The 19,372-nt window shown below is 42.5% G+C and overlaps 1 protein-coding gene across 2 annotated transcripts; it reads left to right on the forward strand.

The window, feature by feature from the left end:
- The first annotated feature begins 360 nt into the window (after positions 1-360).
- Positions 361-15,665, forward strand: NSUN3 (NOP2/Sun RNA methyltransferase 3). 2 transcript variants are annotated; one of them, XM_040054770.2, is made up of 6 exons: positions 361-380; positions 3,132-3,241; positions 4,077-4,420; positions 5,277-5,431; positions 5,949-6,070; positions 15,000-15,663. In XM_040054770.2, exons 1-6 carry the CDS (start codon positions 366-368, stop codon positions 15,268-15,270), a joined length of 1,017 nt encoding a protein of 338 aa, XP_039910704.1. In that variant the 5' UTR covers positions 361-365; the 3' UTR covers positions 15,271-15,663. The 2 variants fall into 2 exon arrangements, with proteins under 2 accessions (XP_039910704.1, XP_039910703.1); XM_040054769.2 differs by lacking the exon at positions 361-380 and adding an exon at positions 2,183-2,263 and having other exon boundaries at positions 15,000-15,665.
- Positions 15,666-19,372: the final 3,707 nt, after the last annotated feature.

Consider the following 19,372-nt stretch of genomic DNA (forward strand, 5'->3'; position numbering starts at 1 on the left):
TATCAGTGCATGCAGCTAAGTGTATTGTATGTAAATGCATAAGTGGGAAAAACACAGAAATTCACTGTTTGTGCAGAACATTTTGCATTATCTATGTGTAACATCTTAAATACATTTTAGACAAAATATTTTAAAGGTAAGTTAAAAGTATCTCCTTAGAAGGAGTAATAATGTTCATGAACTGAATTAATGTGACAGACTCAGTGCTTCAAAATATGTTTTTCAGGTTGTTTTCCCTTTTAGTTACATCCTGGAATCCACAGAAAGACCTTACTCATAGATGTGAAGGTTTTAAAGTCAAAATTATTAAAAAATAGACATAGTTGGTATCCATTAGGTCTCTGGTGTGAGACTGGAAAGGATTGATGGACCGTAACAAGGTAAATAACATTGATTTTTTTTTTTTTTTTCCCCCATTTAAATAAGATTCAAGCAGTTATTTTTTTCAGTAATACATTCCAGTATTTTAGTGGAAGGTTTTGTACTATAACTTCAGGATGCTACCCAATAACTTTGCCATCATGTTAGCTTCTTTGCTTCTGGGATTCATTCAGTTTGAAATATTTTACTGTTTTGAATAGAACATAACCACCAGTATCTCAATAGATGCATTTGTAGATGGAATAAGTAATGGAGCCTGTTGAAATTTGTTGTAAGTTTATCTGCAGTAGCAGATGAGAGAGACACAAGATGCATTTTTGCTGTTTGCAGTCTGGCTGTGATGGTGCTGATGAGCTGATGAAGCAGAGTCCTTTGTTTGCTTTGGTGCAGATCTGGTTTCAGACACGGCAACACCGATGGCACCATCCATCACTTGGTGGAATAGAGCCATAGATGATGGAGAAGGTGGCTCATTCAGACCTTTTTGTTTTATTGGTATGGGAAAAGTCAGTTCTTGTGTGTATTTTCTGATATGGTACTGGCCTTGGCAGAATTACAGCCACAGAGAACTGCTTTTTATACCACTTTTGTTCTGTATCTGTCAGTAAAACACCAAAATGCCTTTCAGGTTTCCTTCAAGGCCCTTTGTCACAACCCTGACAGAAGCATTTTAAATAACCTTTCAAGCCTGATGCTAATCTGCATGAAGTGAGCGAAAACACTTAGTCTTCATTAGCTGGTGCCTGAAACTCAAATATTTATCCATACAGTAGCACTCTTGCCTTTACCTTTGCACTCCTTTCCGGTCTGGATTACAGAGGCTGGGTTCAGCCTGCAGAAGCTTTAATTGAAACTGCTCTTAAACAAGTTTGCTGCTTCCACAGGGCTTGCTCTTAGCCAGGTTTGGAAAATGGGCACGAAAGGGAGAGTGTGTGGGGTTTTGTTTTGATTTGCTAGGACACTGATTGCAGCAGGAGATGTCCAACAGAGCAGGGTGCCTTTCCTTGGAGGAGCAGTTTCCAGGTCTCAGGTTCTGTCCAGATGAAAGGATCAGATGAGAGCAGCCTCAGATTTTGGTGTTGCTAAACCAGTGACAGCTGAACTGGGGTACAGTGGTCCTCCTGATTCCTCTCCTTGGAGAATGTTTTATCTGGAAGTGTGTTTGAGAGATTTCTGTGAATAATTCTCAAGCCTCCAGCAGTTTTTCATGGCAGTAGCAGCGGGTTAAGCTGGAGCTGATCTCCGGTGTGGTTCAGGTGAGCTGAGCAGCACTTCCAAAGCCTGGGCTAGATAGGAATAAAGGGGGGCGTGGATGCCGTCAGACCCTCCAGCAGGCGGTGGGATGAGGATCACTTTTATAAATTGATTATGTGAGAGCCCAGGTGCTGTCTAATCCTGGTTTGTCTTTGTCTGTTGGTGAGGCAAGAGGAGTCGGGATGGAGAGTCAGCCTCCCATGGTAAAAAAAAAAAAAAAAAAAAAAAAATTAGGAAGTGTTTGTTTGGGTTTTGTTGTTGTTTTGTTTTTTTTACCGTGAGGATATTGAGACACGGGAACAAGGTGCCCAGGGAAATTGTGGGGTGCCCCAACCGCGGCAGTGTTCAAAGCCAGGCTCGACGGGGACGTGAGCATCCTCTACGGGTTGTGTCCCCCCCCGGGCCGAGAGGGTTGGGACCAGCTGATCTTTAAGGTCCGTTCCTGCCCCTGCCCGTTCTGTGGCGCTGTGAAAAGCTCTCATTCCCCGCCGCGCAGCGGAGGGGCCGGGCCGCGGCGCTGCCCCGCCCCGCCCGGGCAGCTCGGGCCATGCGGGGGCCGGCGCTGCCGCTCGCCCGCCGCGCCGGGGCCGCGCTGGCGCCGGGATGGGCCGGGAGGGACCCGGGACAGGTGAGACGGGGCTGGAGCCGGGGCAGGTGAGACGGGGCGGGGGTTGCGGCCGGAGCCGGGCCGGTGCCGGAAGCGCGGTGGGACGGCCCCGGCCGCTTCCTGCGCGGCCGTGCGAGCGGAAAGAGCCCGCCCGTCCCGTGTGCGCTCCGCGCGTCCCGCCTCCGCAGCCCCTGGCATTCCGTGTCTCCGCAGCCCCTGGCATTCCGTGCCTCCGCACCCCTGGGTTCCGTGCCTCCGCACCCCCTGGCATTCCGTGCCTCCGCACCCCCTGGCATTCCGTGCCTCCGCACCCCCTGGCATTCCGTGCCTCCGCACCCCTGGGTTTCTGTGCCTCCGCACCCCCTGGCATTCCGTGCCTCCGCGCCCCTGGGTTTCCGTACCTCCTGCGGGCAGCTGCTCCGGCGCAGAGAGAATTCCCGGCCCCACAGCCGGCCTTGGAGCCCGAGCTCCGTCCCTGTCGCTCCATCCCGGTGCCGCCTTGGGACGGGGCGCTGCTGTGTGCCGGTAGGGAGGGAAATTCGGCCTTCGCCCTTAGGATTTGCTTAGAAACCAAAAGGTCTTTCCCTTCGTTTCGTAGGTTAAACTCCATGAGTCCCTGGAGCCCCTGGATTATCAGCACAGTGGATATGGAGGGGTATTTATTAACCCGCCGAGCAGGCACGAAGGGCGTGCTATAGCTTAACTCATTTGCCCTCTGAAATGTCTATTACATCTTGATCACATAAAGACTTGGTCTTAATATTGGAGCGTCCTAATATCAGTGATACCAAGTTGATGGAATTAGTGAAATGTTTTTTACTAATTCTAGTGAGAACTGGAGAGGGTTTGGTTTGGCTTTACTACTTTTCTTTTTTCTTCCTCTCTGAAGCTGGAAAAGAAAACAAGAGGGAAGCTGCAGAAGCAGATCTGTCAAGTGGTTCTGGATCACTTTGAGCAGCAGTACACGGCAGAACTGGGAGATGCATGGAGCGGTGTCAGGTCTGTGCCTTTGGGGAGATGGAAGGAAAGAGAGAAGGAATTGAATTAGTAATGACACGTATGGCAAAGGCTGTCGCTTAATTTGGCTCTTGAGCACACAGCTGCTAAAGAACTTCATTATTAAAGAACAAAAAAGCATAGATGCATAGCGTTAGTTTAATTGAGTCAAAAAGTCTTCAGTTGGATCAATGTGTTTTTTCTGCTTTAGGCAGTGAATACTCCTGAAGTATATATTTTTTTGAGATTAAATGAAAAATTAGTAACAGGAATTCAAACAGAAAGGGTGGAAATCCATGTAAGAAAGGCCTGAAAGAGCAAACTGAAAGACAAACAAGAGTTTCTACCACACACTGCTTCTGCCTTCCAAAAATACCTATTGATTTAAGTTTTACTGGCCCAGTGTTTGCAGAACATAAAATGTAAAAAAGAACATTTGTGAAAATGGCATTTTAGTGTTGGCTGGAATGAGGATTGTAAAGCTAACGTGTGTGATTATTTTTGTTGTTTACAGCTAATATTACAGTTATTCTTTGTCCCTAGGGAATTGCTTTATAGTCAGGAAGAGCACTATGCTTCATCATTTATAATGTCTACATTAAATAAGAAAAATGGATAATGTCTTGTTGCAGAAGAAGTTGTTGGTGTTTTAAATGCAATAATTACAAAAACCAGTGGCTTGATATCCTATTGAAATAATTTTCCTGCATACTTTTCTAGGCAAAATGATTAATTTGTGATTACACCAGAATTATCCAATGGTGAAATTGTGAATAAAGGCTCCCTGCGCTGTTTTATTTGATGGGTTACTGAGTGGCTCTTCCTTTCTTCACCCTAGAGATGTGCTGACCTCGCCGTGGTGCTGGCAGCACGCCCTGCTGCTGAACAGGTTCAGCCAGAGCCCCGGCCTGGAGAGCATCCTGGCCGAGCAGGGATATCGTCCTGCCTTCCCAGCAGCTCTGCCCTACCTCCCAGCAGCCTTCAGGTGCTACACCAGGACAGCTCCTGGCAGGTTCCCTGCGCAGAAACACCGGCCTGGCAGACTGAAGGAGTATTACCTGCTCAATGCTGCCTCGCTGCTGCCCGTGCTGGCCTTGGAGGTGCAGGATGGGGAAGATGTTCTGGACCTCTGCGCTGCACCAGGGGGCAAATCTGTGGCCATCCTGCAGTGTGCCTGCCCAGGTAATGGAGCCAGGTGCTGGTGCAGGAAGAAAAACCAAACAACTGTTTGTGTCCCACCTAGTTCTGTGCGGATCAATAAGGATTTTATGAAATGTGTTTGCCTAAAGGAGGATTACAAATGCAGTTCTTACTTTAATATAGGTTATTGCAGAGTGTCAGGCAAAAGTGGGGTAGCTCTGTGGATTTTTTTTTCCGCTGTTACCTCTCCAGAAGTTTCTTAAAACCATGTCAGTTTGTTGGCACAGGGATGTAAGTACTCTGTAATCTTAGCATGCTTGTCCTTTTTTATTTATTTTTTTTTTCTTTTCCTCTGCTGCCTCTTTTGTCAAAAGAAAACCCAACACTTTACCCTCTGTCTGCTTCTGAGGACACCAGACTTGCTGAGAATGGAAGACGTGAAGAATTTGATTCTTAATGTACTTCAGTGAATATTAAGATGTACCTTAAGATACCAAAAATGATGCTTTATTTATTTAAAAGGCAGTTTCATAATATGTGGTGTGCACTTCATTTAGATGGTAGCTCAAGGAGCCCAGGAAGGCACTCACTCTTTGGATATGATTAAACTTTCTTTCACTGTGAAAGTCTATTGCTACAGAAGGATTTGATAGTAAATATTTAGGGTTTGCTCTGTAGGAGCACGTTGAAATTTATTTAGGTTTATAAAAATCCAGTAGTGTTCTAAAAAGTGCAATAACACGGGCACATAAGGTGTAAACTCTGTGGTAGTCGTGGCAGTGCAGTAGAACTAGCAAAATGGGTCTAACTCCTTCTATTTGTAAAAACAAAACAGAAAAAAAATTACAGAGACTTCTCTCTGGGTGTTCACTTGTTTGTTTTTACTTAATTTTCCAAGGTCGTTTCCACTGTAATGAATATGATGATTTGAGGTCAAGATGGTTGGAGCAGACAATAGAATCCTTCATCCCAGATCCTTTGATTAACTTGATAAGGGTCTCTAAACTGGATGGTCGACAGATTGGAGATCTTCAGCCTGAATTTTATGACAAGGTAACATCATTATTGGCAAACTGTATTTCTGCGTTCTTACTCCTCTTCTTCCTATGCTGCTGTCTTTTTAATTTTTTTTTTTTTCCTGGCTCCCCACAAAAATACCTGACTTTTCAAGGGGAATAAAGTCACGTACAGGATTTGTAGAGCCTCAGGAAACACTTCATGAAGCTTGTTGTGCATTTATTCCTGTGTTGGATGATGTTGCCCATTCAGCTTTGGGAGTGAATTCTGAAGAGCTTGTAGCTGTAATCTTTGCATGATGTGTAGTTGGAAAGGGGAGGAGAACAAGAGGGAGATCTTGTTTTTGGAGCACTAATTTTTTATGTCCTCACCTGCTAACCCCATAAAAACATCTAAAAATAGTAATGGGATAATTTTACCCCCAAAATGGAAAATAAAATTTTCTTAATGCTTGCAAAAGAAAATTGAATGTATTTTGGCCCATGGTGTTCAAAAAGTGACCATCTTTGTTGATTTTTTTTTTTTTAATTATTTGACTTTATTAATTGTCTAGGTACTGGTTGATGCTCCTTGTTCAAATGACAGAAGTTGGCTCTTCTCTGCTGACCCGCAGCAAGCTGTGCTCAGGCTCTTGCAGAGGAAGGAGTTGTCTTCCCTGCAGCTCCAGCTTCTAGGGTGAGAAGTGCAAAAAGCTAAAGGAACTTCCTGTAATTAATAAAAATTACGTGGGGGCAAGATTTAATAAACAAACCCAGGATTCCTCCTCTGAAATTAATGTCGGGAATACGTGGTTGTGATGCTGTTTAGAATAACCAGTGGGTCTTAGATAATGAGGATGTGGAAATCTGTGTGGGTGATATCAGCAGTGAGGCCTTGGTCCTCTTAACTCATTCACAGAAATGTCCATTTGCAGATGACTCACAACAGTCTGGTATAAAATCAAAATATTTTAGGTGGACACAGCTAAAATGGGTTTAGATATATTCCATATTGATTGTTTGTAGCACAGAAAGGGTCCCAGTCCTAAGTGGCAGGGCAAAAAAGTAAAAGAAGATACGGTTTTGGTGGGGGAAGGAGAGGATTGTTTATTTTTGTGGACATCCCCCCAGTAATCTAAAGCCAGGCTCTCATGTACTACACATTTTAATGCTACCAGCCATGGGCTGGCATTTGTGAAGCATTTCAAACTGCACAGTTTTTCTCATGGGGGGTGCGGGGAAAAAAGAGTGACTTTTCAATAAAACCTTCTAAACTTGAATGTTATTTGTGGAGTAGCAGTCATGCCTGAAGTCCATCTGTCAAAGCAAATTGAGGGAAAAATAACATATTATTAGAAAAAAAGGGGAAATTTTTTTGGAAAGTTCCCATTGCAGTTCAAGATAGTTTTGCAAGACTTCCAGTTGAAAAAGGCCTGGCAGAAGCCTGTGATTTATAGCAGAAATATGAGGATCTTATTGCAGTAATGCATCATGTCATCCATTTCCTTTGAAGAAATCAATCACATTTAAAACACTGACCTGTTTCAGTTTTCCCTTTTCAATATCTGACATAGAAAATCCAATTTGTGAACCCGTAGCAAAAGGAAGCATACATCATGCAGAGAAATTTTGAGAATTTGCATAAATCATTCCACATTGTAATCCTGGAGAACTCATGACAGCAGAAACCTTGGTTTTTTTTAAAAAAAAAATACATTCCTGTCAGCCCAAATCAAATTTAATTGAATTATTCCTGAACAGAGAGAGAACTTTCTGTTGAAAATACTCTTTAGTTTAGCAACAATAGTAAGAATTTGTAAAGACAAAATACCTTTGCTATATAAATTGTGGTAAAAGGATGGTTACTTCCAAGGGTTAGAGTTTATGAGGGTTATTGGATAAAAGGGTTATTTGGGTTATTGGGTAAAATATTTGAAGTATAGCTGTCCACTGGCTGTTTATTATTCTTTTTACCTGATCACTGTAGAATGAATTCGCAGTTTAAGGACATCTCAGATCCCAGGTGAAAGGAGAAAAAAGGAAATGATAAAGCAGGGTCAGAAAAGGCCAAATGGTTCATGAAAGTGCATTAGAACCGAAATTCTGGAATGCTTCCCTCTTCAACCCTCAGTCTAACGACTAGAGTGTATAATTATAAATCAGAAGTTGACTTTGAATCTCTTCTCCAGTACTTCCAGTAATTTTCAGGAGGGCTGAGCCTCCATGAATCCAGCTGTACTGCTTTTTACACGAGCCCGCTCATGCAGGGTTGTCTGGTTTCATTGATTCAGATTTCCTGGTGCTTTATGCTGCCTGGTGTTCCTGCCCTTGGTTTGTGAGCAAAAGCAAGTGTGAGGCTGAATCCCAGCAGCTTTATTGACAGTAATGTAAGAAATCATTATGAGAGCAGGGAGTGACAGGACAAGGGGAATGGCTTCAGACTGAAAGGGAGTGGGTTTAGATGGGATAGTAGGAAAAAATTCTTTACTGTGAGGGTGGCAGGCCCTGGCATAGGGTGCCCAGAGGAGCTGTGGCTGCCCCTGGATCCCTGGCAGTGCCCAGGGCCAGGCTGAATAGGGCTTGGAGCAGCCTGGGACAGTGAAAAATGTCCCTGCCCATGGCAGGGGGTTGGAAATGGATGATCATTAGATCCCTTCCAACCCAAACCATCCTGTGGTTTGAAGGTGAAGCTTGAGGGACCAAGCATTATTTCAGTTTACCGGGAGGATTAAGTGTAACATAAAAGGAGAAGAATGAAATGCAAAGTGGAGTTCTGGGTTTATTTCTGTCAAGCAACAGCCTAAAATTTGCGATTCCCTCCTCCTTAATTAAGGAGATGCTTCACCACTAATTTGTTTTTATGGATCTGTTTTGGAGGAAGCTGGGGTCATCAAAGAGGGAAGTTAAGGGAGGAAAAGTAGGCTTTGCAATACAATGTAATTAATTAAGTACACAGAGGCTTTGGAGAATGAGGATCTGGAAGAAACTGATGCAGCAGTCTTCCTCCTGTGGCCTTCCTAAAATCTGAAATGTAAATAAGTGATAAAAATGCTGAACAGCAAATGTTCTAAGCAATGAGGACATGGCTGATTTGAAGGGAATTGAAATTGTAATTATTGCTTGTACCCAAACCAAAGCATCCCTGCTGAGTGCTCTAATCCAAGAACACACTGCAAATCTTGTTATTATTTTGTGTTCTTGCAGAAGACAAACTGCAAGCTAAAAAAAAAAAGGAATATTCATTTCCTGATGCTAAATGGTAACACAAAATACAGCGGTTCCCAAAAGCAAATTTACCAATGTTATCAGTTCTGAGAGAGAAATTAAATTTTGGGCTAAGCTTGAATGCCCAATTACGTAGTGGTTAAACTGTTATGGATGTTGTAATTATTCTTAGGCTGGTTTCTGCAGCTGAAAGGAACTTGTGTTAGGGCTCAGCAGAAAAGAAATCCAACAGGATACAACTTAGAAAACTCAGCAAAGGCATTCACAGTGCTGGAACTCTTCTATACACAACATCTCAGAGTAATTAAACAGCTCTGTGTTTTTCACTGAGTTGTGGAGTTTTCCACAGGAGAGGAATTGTGTGCTCTTAGCTGGGCTTTTTTGTGCTTACAGAGTGAAGGCAAAAATTGTGTTTACAAATATAACATCACATATTTAACATATGTTACCATTGTACCATTTCTGCTGTGTGGAGTAAATTGTGCTGAGAATTGCTTCATCACGTCTTCAGCTCTTTCCCCTGGAATTTTTCCTTTTGCTCCTCTGTAGCTACCCAGTTAATCCTTCTATTGTCCAAAACCATCTTCTCAATTAGCTCCACTGGGAATTTTTGAGAATTGTAACTGTTGGATCAACAAATCTGCTGTGGGTTGTGCGGGTGATAGGATTCTTTAGCCACTTTCTATCTTAAGCTGAATATTTTGTGTGTGTTTGTTGCTGTGCCATTCCCTGCAACACTTTTGGTTGGGTTGTTGGAGGTTTTATGTGGTTGGTTGGAATTTCTGCGCAAAGAGTGAGTGCTGTGGCCTCTGCTATGGCTCCAGGTGTTAAAATAAATGGTTTCTGATTTTAAGTGTGGCAGCACCCTCTGACTAACTTCTGGATCAAATCCCTTAATATATATTGCAAAGCCAGGTTTATTGAATATATAAATAACTGTATGACTAAACAGATTTTTGGGATCACATATTTGAATTCAGGCTCAAATTTTGCTTTAATTCCACCTTCAGCCCTTTCTGTATGTGTGTGTGTTATGAGCTGTGAGGATAACCACTAACCCCAAAGTTCTCTTTAGTGGTCTTCAAAGGTGTTTCATTCTCCCTTCTGGGCTGTCTCATATCCCTTTTTTAACAGGATGAGTATTCCTGAAGTCACCATGCATTACAGGAGAAAGAGCAATGCTTCTAGCTGTTTGTTTGGTCTTTGCTTTAGAATAATTTAGAATAATTTGCAATAGAAATGTTGCTTATCAGGATTTTCAGGACAAATTTTGCCTACGGTAGAACAGGCTGAGGATTTTTTTGGATTTGTGGGCCTTGGTTATTTAGTTGAGGGGTTTTGATACCTGTGTCTCCTTTTATTTATAATTCACTTTAGTGTTGAAAAAGGCAGTTGATTTTCATGACTCTCCTGTTATTCTGAGCTGTGATGTTTCCCCACAGGAGCAAAGTTTACTTAGAGAGGAGCAGAGGGAGTGCTTGAACTGTTGTCACTGCCCATCTCAAAGTGTTAAAAAAAAATTGCTATTTTGACACTGAAGGATTTTCTTTATAATTTTGTCCAAGTTCAAAGAAATAAAAGCAAAACCTTTAACATCCAGGTCATATTGCCACAAAGTATCTGGACTCTTGTGAAAGGCGAAAGGTAGTGTGGATATTTTAACTCCATAAAAGGAAAGAATTGGCATTTTTTATTCTGGTGAGACATTATCTTGCCCATCGAGCAGAAATATGTTGTAGTTGCCAAAAGATGGCACTGTTGAAGTGTTGTGTTCATTTAAAATTGCCCTAAAATTGTTTCATCTTTTCACTTTAATACGGGGAACAGTCGAATGATTAACATAATTAATGCTGCCCTTTCCCATGGCATGCAGCATAAACCCAAGCACAGGAGGATAGGCTGGACATGCAGGTGCTACCTATAGCATGAAATAGATATTTTTGTGTCTGCCCATTTTTAAAAGGATGTTTGGGACACCAAGGCTTTTCTCTGCCAGTGGGAAAAATCCTTTTTGAGTCCTGGCTAGCCACATTTTAGTTGCCAGGAAGTTTTTTTGGGTTTGTCATGTGGCTCTAGCATCATCATTTTTTTTTCCCCCCACCTGAGACATTAAACAGTAATGCTGTTTTGTTTTCCCTAATTTAGTAAATCTTGAGAAATAAACTAAAAAAAAACCCAAAACCAGCTTTGAAATAATATATTTCTTTCCAAAGTCTTTTCTGGTACTCCTGTAATGCAGGGAGTTGGGATAGATTAATGCATCTGTTGTACCTCTGACTTCCAGAGTGCAATCTGAACCTGTACCCAGACACACACCCTGCAAAAATAGAGAGTATTTTTTACCTGTTGTTTTTTGTTAGTGCTGTAAAATCTCATTTAGAAACAAGAGAGGAGCAGTCTGCATGTGTTAATTCGTTTTACAGATCTTGTTGAATGAGACGGACAGAAAAAGGCTCCAGAAGAAGTTTCCAGGGCTCCTAATGTGTGTTCTAATGTTTCTGCATGTGGAGCATGAAACCTTGCAGTAGTAGTGCCTGTAAACTTGTGAAATTCATTACAGGAAATATAGGTACCTGAAATAAAATTAGGATATTTGATCTTTATTTCAGCTGAAAGTTTTAGCTCTTTAATAAACACAAATGTCATGTGTACCACTAAGAGAAGAAGAAGTGCAGATTAACTACCTTTAAATAACGTGGGGTTTTTTTAAACAGGGCATTGTAATAAGAGGAAGGCAAAAAATGTTTTGGCATCTTAATCATTCTAGATTTGACTTCCCATTTTTGGGAGTCACAAAGTAACAGGCAGCAGATTCCTTCAGTGAAGCGTCCATAATTAAGATTTCTAGTGAAAAGAAATCTTAATTCCCAGATGGTGGAGTTACAGTAGGACTAAGTTGTGCTTCATCTCCAGCCTATCCCTTGGATGAGCCTGTTTTCCTCCAGTGATTGGAGAGAGTTTTTTAAATGTGTTTGAGCAATTCTCTGATGAACGAATTCTCTCCTGAGTTAATTCTCTGTGCTGCTGATGAGGGGAGGACCAAACTCCCTGGCTCTGCTGACCCAGCTCAGTGTCACCCTGTGTGACTTTGAGCCCAGCACTTGGAATTTTGCAGCTCCCTGCAGGTTTATCAGAAGCCAAGCACGGCTTAATCAGGGCTGGCGGGCGTTGACTTTGAGCTCAGGCACTGGAACAACTGTTGCTGCACTTGTCAAGATGGATAGATACATTGATTAACCTTGCTGCCTGCAGGAATTCTCCTCAGATATTTAAATTCCTGGTTTAGGTTCGAAATAAAGGGAGCTGCACTGAGCAGGCTGACCTTTTTGGGTCATGGGTCAGAGAAGATTCATGGTTGAGGTTTAGATATGGGGGGGTCTTGAGGTGAGATTTTCAAGTTTTCCTTCAGAAGCCTGTGTTACTCTTCCTCTGATGGACTCAGCTGGAGGAGCACGGTGCCCTTGAAAATGTTGTCTTGAGGGGTTCTTACTTTCTATAAGGGAAGAAAAAGGACATTTTGCAAGCATCCAGGCTTTTTTAACCTTGTACATTGTAGCTACATCTACTTTCTCTTGTCTTTTCTCCTTCCTACTTTACATGGTAAAAGAACTTTCTCTCATGTCTAGATGTTGTCTTGGAGGTAGGAAAGTGGTTGCCATTATCTGCTTCTCTGAGTAGAATTCTCAGGTCGGCTGAAAGTACATCTCAATTGTCACATTAAAACATTCCCAAGCTTTCTGGCTGCCCTCAGGGCTCGGCACTCCTGCATGCACAGAAAAGGTGTAGCTGGCAGGGGAAGGTCTGTCAGAAATGAGTTATGTAGGTGGATTCTGATAATAATCTGAAGATCAGCACGACTTCATGAGAGCCCATTTAGACTTCAGCTCTGTTCTCTTTGAGTTCTAATGTGAAAGATAAAAAGCAAGATCCAATATATGGCAGAGGGGGAAAAGTGATTTCAATTTCCCCAGATGGGTGTGAGGCCAAGAGACAGGGCATCAGGGTCTCTTGCTTGATGCTTTTTCACGAGAAGGGAAGGTTGCACATCCCTGGATTGCTTTAATTTAGTTGATTCCATATAAGTGGGTGCCCTGTGGTTCCTCAGGCCAAGGGCAGCAGCATGAGTGATCCCTGCTCTTTTAAATGGACAGCTGCCAGCAAGGAAAGGAGCTGGAGAGAGGTGGGGACAGCTTCTGGGTGCAGAACTGCTGCTTTTGGAGCCCTCTAAGGAGTAAATGTGTGTTGGGATGCCAGGATGAATTTCTGGCAATTCAAATACCTGCTGGTAAGTGCAGAATTTTGGAAGATGAGAGCTGGGAGTGATGTCAGGGTTCCACCTGCTCTCTTTCACTCTTTCAGGGTGGCAGTGTGAATGTTGTGCTCTACCAGCCTGTGGCAGGAGCATTCTCAAACATTTCTGCTGGCTTTGAAAAGCTACTCGGGGGTGTGAGACAAGCTTCTGCTTTTAACTAATTAATAGGTTTAACTGATTTTTTTTGGAGTAGCCTCAGATGAGTCCACCTAGGCCCAGTTAAACTGAAAACCTTAGTGCACTGTAACCTGTTTTTGCCTTTAACAGGCTGAACTTGGAATTGATCCTTAAGGCTGAATATCCTCACTCTCTCCATCTTTTTCCTGAAGACTGAGGTGACAGAGGCATTGAACATATTTTTCTTAGAGCACCGTCAGTTAAGAGAGCTCTGTCCTTTTACACTAAGTAAAAGCATAGACTTCACTAAAATATAGACTTGGCTTGCTGATTGTCATAACCAAGACTCATAAAAGAATTGAGCAAAGTAAGGTGTATGCTCCCTAGAGAAATAGCTTTGGTGTAATTCTCAGGAATTTTCACCTGGTCTTATCACTGTCTGAAGCAGTCGTTTGTCCTGGTGTTCCCTTATTATTTTGGACAGGACTTTAAGAGCAGCTTTGATCTGTCATCAACTTTGAGCCTCCTTGTGCTGAAGCTTTTCTTTATTGATTATTTTCTTTAAAAAGTTGCAGTTCTGTTAAAAGGACTTATCTTCTCCCCCCTTGTATCTTCTTTTTTCCTTTCTCAACTGTTTTTGGTCAGCTGTCACCCTTGGGAAGTCCTCAGCTTGTTTCTGGAGGAATTGCTATTTCCATGGCATTGTCTTTATTTATCTAGACTTGGAATCAGACTTTCTGCATTTGGGGGCTGCTCACCTCATCTGGTTTGAGGAGAGGTTTTTTTTCTTTTCTTTTTATTTGTCCCATGATATTTTTTTCCCTGGGGTGTGGGGGAGTGTGAGCACAGTTTTGTCAGTAAAGTGTACAAATCTCTGATTATTCAGTGTCATTTACACCATTCACCTGTTCTGATTTTCTTGCTATGAAATAAAAGAAATCTTATTGAGGGAACAACTGTATTTAATGTGGTATTTGCCTGTAGTATCGGTTTGTATACCAACTTACAATTCAGTCTTTGGGCTAAAAATGGCTCAAAAATGTATGATTTAGTGGGATTTATCTTCAGACAGTGTTTCAATAGCAAATTAACCTTTTGTGTAGCTTCCTCTTTCAGAAATGTGGTGTTACAGGTTTGAGGAATACTCTTCTGTGGTGCAAGATTTTTGAGTTTTCTCCTTACTCTCTTAATTTGGAGTAGGTGAATATAACTTGCATATCTCATTTCTATACTCATAGATTGTATTTCATGTGTCTGAATAAAGACTTGGCAGATCTGCTGTAATGGGAAATAAGTAGTTTATTTAAATTCAGTTGTAAAGCGATAAAGAACCTCTGTTCCCTCCATCCACCTGTAGCTGTGGTGCTTTCAGGCTTTAAGCCATTATTCTGCCTTTGTTTAGTCCAAATTTGTCAACATGTTAATAAGTGAAGGGCACATAAACAAACAGCATATGATCCTTAAAAAATGAGGTTGAAAAGCAGCGGCTCAGTCACTGCCCCAGATCCTCTTACCTGCTAAGTAGGTTGCAGAATTGGCAGGAATGTTTTTAAAATTACAGCCCAGTCATTAATTCAGGCTGTTACAGCAGATTCCCACAAGCATCTTGCCAAGTGTCTAACTGGCCCTTTTGATGTGGGGTAACCCATTTTGTATGCAGCTGCAGCATTTTCACAGCAGTGCTGAGCACAGGATTGCTTGATGCATATTCTGAATGGATGCTGCTTTGTACTCGTCACTGTGGTGTAAAAAACACCTTCAGCTAACTGAGAATACAATAATAAATGAAAAGCAAAATTGTGTTGTGGGTGTTCTCCTGAACTGTCAATTACATAAAGTTAAGACATTTCCGTAATGTTATTTTTGTCATATTTATTTATACTCTGGATTTATAAATCTGCACATTCTCCCACTAGCAGTATGTCACTTTTGATGTTGATTTTTTCCCCCTTTTTCCTGTTGTTCTTTGCAGGTCTGCTGTGAAAGCCCTGCGTCCTGGTGGCTCCTTGGTCTACTCCACGTGCACCCTCTCCAAGGCAGAGAACAGCGATGTGATCGATCTCATCCTCAACTCCTGCAGGAATGTCATGCCTGTGGATATAAGTGGGATGGCCAGAGGTGTTTCCCAGCAATTCAGTTTCCTCAGTGGAACACAGCAGCATGAACTGCTGGTTCTCCCAGAGAAGGGGAGAGCGTGGGGTCCCATGTACGTGGCTAAATTAAAGAAGGTATCCTCCACCTGATGCCTATTGGTTGTCTGAGCAGTATATGATAAATTAATACTGATTTAAATACAGTGTGTGTATATGAACGCATCCAGGGCGACTGAATTTAGTGTGTTGCAGTTTCCTGATCGAAAGGAAGCAAGAAATTTAACTTATTTTAACTTCAAATACTGGGTGTGCCTTCCAGCGTGGGCCTGTGGGCCTCTGAGAAGTCCTCAGGAAGTCAAGGGAGCTTTGTATTGTTTTCAAGGTGGTGCTTTCAAAGGGATTTGAATTCTAGAATACAGGCCTAATGTGGTAGAGGTTTTGGTTCTTTTATTTACTAACTTGGTTCTAATGCAGTATGTTTTTTAAATAAATGGTTTTCAGTGGTCTGAAGTCATGGAAATCGTGCATTCTCTCCAAACACATCTAGAAATCTTTGTTTCTGCAAGAATTGATTTGTATGTACAGTGTCATCTTTCAAGCACTGGCAGAACAGGTCTCATATTTGCTAAGTTGTTGACTTAAAAAACAAAGGTGTCTTTTGCTTACAGATGCAAATGTCAGCAGTTAGATCAATGCCAGCTTTTTTTCTTTTTTTAAAAAAATTATTAATATTCTTCTATTTTCAGCACAAATTGAAAGGGTAATGGTGTAAATATTCCAGCCTATGCTTGTCTTGAAGCAGAGTGGAATCCTTTCACCCCTAGGGTTCTTTCCCAGATGGAAAGTGATAATCATTGTTTCTAAAAACACTGTTTTAAAGAACAGAGGTAGAGGAGTTGCCCGTGTGGAGATGGGGGTGTGTGACATTGTACATTTATTAATTTCACAGAATCACAGAATGGTTTGGGTTGGAAGGGACTTTAGAGATTATCAAGTTCCAACTTCCTTGCTGTGGGTAGGGACACCTTAGACCAGGTTGCAAAGTCTCAACCTTAAACACTTCCAGGGATAGGGTATCCACACCTTCTCTGGGCAGCCTCTTCCAGTGCCTCATTGCCCTCACTGTAAAGAATTTCTTTTAAATATCAAATCCAAATCTGTTTTCCTTCAGTTTGAAAACATTTAGTATGTTTTATGTATGAATTACAGAGTTTGCCCTCAGAACACTGCTGTACCTTCTGCTGAGGCAAACAAATGCATCAGAAGTTCTGAAACCTCACCCTTTGCTGTGTGAGCTTTCACTGTTATCCTTTCCCCTGCTTTGGGATGCAAAATGTTTGAGGTGGTTAAATTATCAGCAATGTCTCTGAGAACTTGGGAGGCTGTAAAGTTCATGCAATCTGAGTATGCAGATGATACTATGGAAAGGTCTGACAGCATCTGTCCCAGGAACAGCAAGTGTAATATCCGGATTTGGAGTCGTGTCAGGCTGCTGGGCGAAATAACCATACCTCTGGCAAATCGCTTCCCATCGGCTTCATTTGCCCTGTGGAAATTGAAATGGAAAGGCAAGAATGTAACTTGCTCAGCGATGGGATTGAAATGTGTGCTTGATTGGATGGTTGAGGGGGACATGGACTGGGTAATCACAGGAAGAACAAAGAGACCCTTGAAAGCTGAACTTCTCTCAGTCTCTGCAGATGGGCAAATCCCTGTGAGCTGCTTTAGACCTGAACCCTGCAGCAAGGCCTGGTGTGTCTAAAAGCTGCACTGAGCTCTGCATAACCCTTTGCTGATCTCCTGGAGTCCCTTTCCAACTAAAAAATGTACCAACAAGAGAGGTAAAAGCAAAGCTAACTAATAAGTGATACTTATCTTTGTTTGTAACATGATGAATTTTGGTTTGTACTCTGTTCCAGAGTGCTGTGGAGGGTTGGTTTTTTGTGAGTTGGTGGGTTTTTTGTGTTGGTTTTTTTGTTTGTTTGTTTTTGTTTTGTGGGTTTTGTTTGTTTGTTTTCTGCTAATCAATTCTGGCTGGTGACAGGAATTTGGTGAGCACATGTGGAGTGGGAAGGGAAAAGCAGAAAGGGTGGAGGCAGGCTTGTGGAGGTGAGGGGCAAAATTTGCACATGTTGGCAAGTAGTGTCCACTCAGAGGCACTTCTTGACAAAGCTTCTTGTCCATTCAGGGATCTCTTGGATACTTCTGACATTTGCTCCCTTTTTATTATAAGGCTGCAACATTTTCCCTTTTTACACTATTTTATTATTTTTGCCAGGGGATTATAATTTAATTCCTTGCCATGTCCTTCCTCCTCTTTCCTGAGTAATGGAGATGGGGTGGAAAACAAGTCAGCCTTTCTATTGTAGAAGAAATTGCAGCTCCAAGCAAAATGAGGGCAGGAAAATGACCAAATTTGTTGGATTGGGGAGTCCCAGAGAAATCTGCATGATCTCTAATGAAACTGCCCACAGTTGTATTTGTAGCACACACACCAGTGCCAGCGCCTCAGAGGCAATAGAGGACTCTGGAGTTCAGCTGCCCTCGTGCTTTTCTGCCATTCTGTTTTCCAACATCCAAAAAGTCACCTCTCTGTTTCTTATTGGCACAATAAGAAATTTGAAAACCTTACCTAAAGGCAATTTCAGTAGTTACCACATTTTATCCTTTATTCAGTGGCATCTGACGCAGTTCAACCATGGCTTGCCAAAAGCATTCTCCTCTGTGGAGTGGAGTGGAAGAACAGATTACATGGTGTCTGTGGGCTGGTGCAGCTGACCAGGGGACCACTGAACCCTTGGCTTCCTCAGCAGGGTGTGCCAAGAGGTGAAGCACCTTGAAGGAGGGGCAAAATGAAAAGATCAGGACTACAGCAGTGGGTGAAAGATGTGAAATGCTGGAGAAGAGACTCTGTGGCTTTTAGCATGGAAGAGCAGCAGTGCTGCAGCCTGCTCAGGAAAAGCTCTGTGAGTGGAGAGAGGAGAGTTCCTCTAGGGGAGAGCCACAGGTGCCTGAACTGGGCTGGGAGCATCCCCTCACTTCATTTGACTGTCTTAGAAGGAGAGTTGAGGTCATCAGCTATGAAAACTGCAGTGGGATTGCTTTAAACTTGCAGGGTATTTAACGTAGCTACAAGCATTTGAATCAAATGTGTCTAGCTGTTTCTTGCCAAACAAATAAATGGCTGTATTGGTAGGTGTTCCTATCAGAAAAATTGATTTGGTGAGTGGGAGGAAAATTTAAGAATCAGGCTGAGCTGTAGTAGATTATGGCTTGCTTCTAAGCTGATGTAACTTCATGCAGTATTGGCTCTAAATGAGATTCTTCGTTCCAGGGGAAAATTGGAACAGCACACACTGGTAGTCTCTTAAATTCCAGGGAAAAGTGAAATTTGAAGTTCTCTGTTTGCCACACCTGGATCAGAGCATACAGGGCACACGCAGTCACTGGTCACAGCTTTTAGATGTCACCTCAGCAGGTGATTACTGACTGAAGCCTGTTTTTTATCAGATACATCACAGCAATCATTTGTCAGAAAATGTTTTCCTTGTCTGATCCTCGTGTCTGCATCCTATGACTTGAGGTCAAGGTCTAATGACCTTGGAAGTTTTTTATTTTCTTAATAGTTGTACATATTTTCAACAGGGCCAAGCATCCTGCAGCCTAATTTCAAAAACGTTCTGTGTGCGGCCAAAACAAAATGCCGGGATCAAAGAGTCACAGCTGCTCTTGAGAGGAAGAGATAGAATACAAACCTGGCTCAGTTTTTGTGCTCCACTGAGGAATTTCTGCTCCCTACAGCCAAGTCCAAGGTGGTTCTTCACATCAGTGTTTTGTGCTGTTTCTCTCTGAGGTGGTCCTTTGCACATGGTCACCATGGTGTCGTGGTGATGCGACCCTTCGTGGGCTTAGAGGAAAAAGAAATGGATCTGCTGCCCTAAACCCACAGGTAATAATCCTATAGTGAGAGGTGGCACAAATGTTGCTGCAGAACTATTTTTTTTTGAAGATGATAAAGGCACTAGAAGGCAGCACAGCATTCCAAATTTGAATGGAGGCAGCACTTCAGCTGGTCGGTGACATTCTCACCTTGTTCTTTCCCAAAATGATGCTTCCTCGAGGTGAGGCTTAATCTTTAAGGACCACAAGCATTTGGCTTGACCTCGCTTCTGACAAGGCAAATCAAATAGAGCAGTTGAAACAGACAAGGGGCTGGTTTGCGTGCAGTGTCAGAGCAGATCCTCCAGCCATC

The sequence above is a fragment of the Hirundo rustica genome, chromosome 2 (genome assembly GCF_015227805.2).
Source record: "Hirundo rustica isolate bHirRus1 chromosome 2, bHirRus1.pri.v3, whole genome shotgun sequence".
NCBI classification, from domain to species: Eukaryota; Metazoa; Chordata; class Aves; order Passeriformes; family Hirundinidae; genus Hirundo; species Hirundo rustica.

Excerpts from the sequence above, each read along its gene's own strand:
- NSUN3 (XM_040054769.2), top strand. The coding sequence starts at position 2,183 with ATGCGGGGGCCGGCGCTGCCGCTCGCCCGCCGCGCCGGGGCCGCGCTG. Across the intron at positions 2,264-3,131 it reads CCGGGAGGGACCCGGGACAG|CTGGAAAAGAAAACAAGAGG; the intron begins GTGAGACGGGGC and ends TCCTCTCTGAAG. Across the intron at positions 4,421-5,276 it reads CCTGCAGTGTGCCTGCCCAG|GTCGTTTCCACTGTAATGAA; the intron begins GTAATGGAGCCA and ends TAATTTTCCAAG.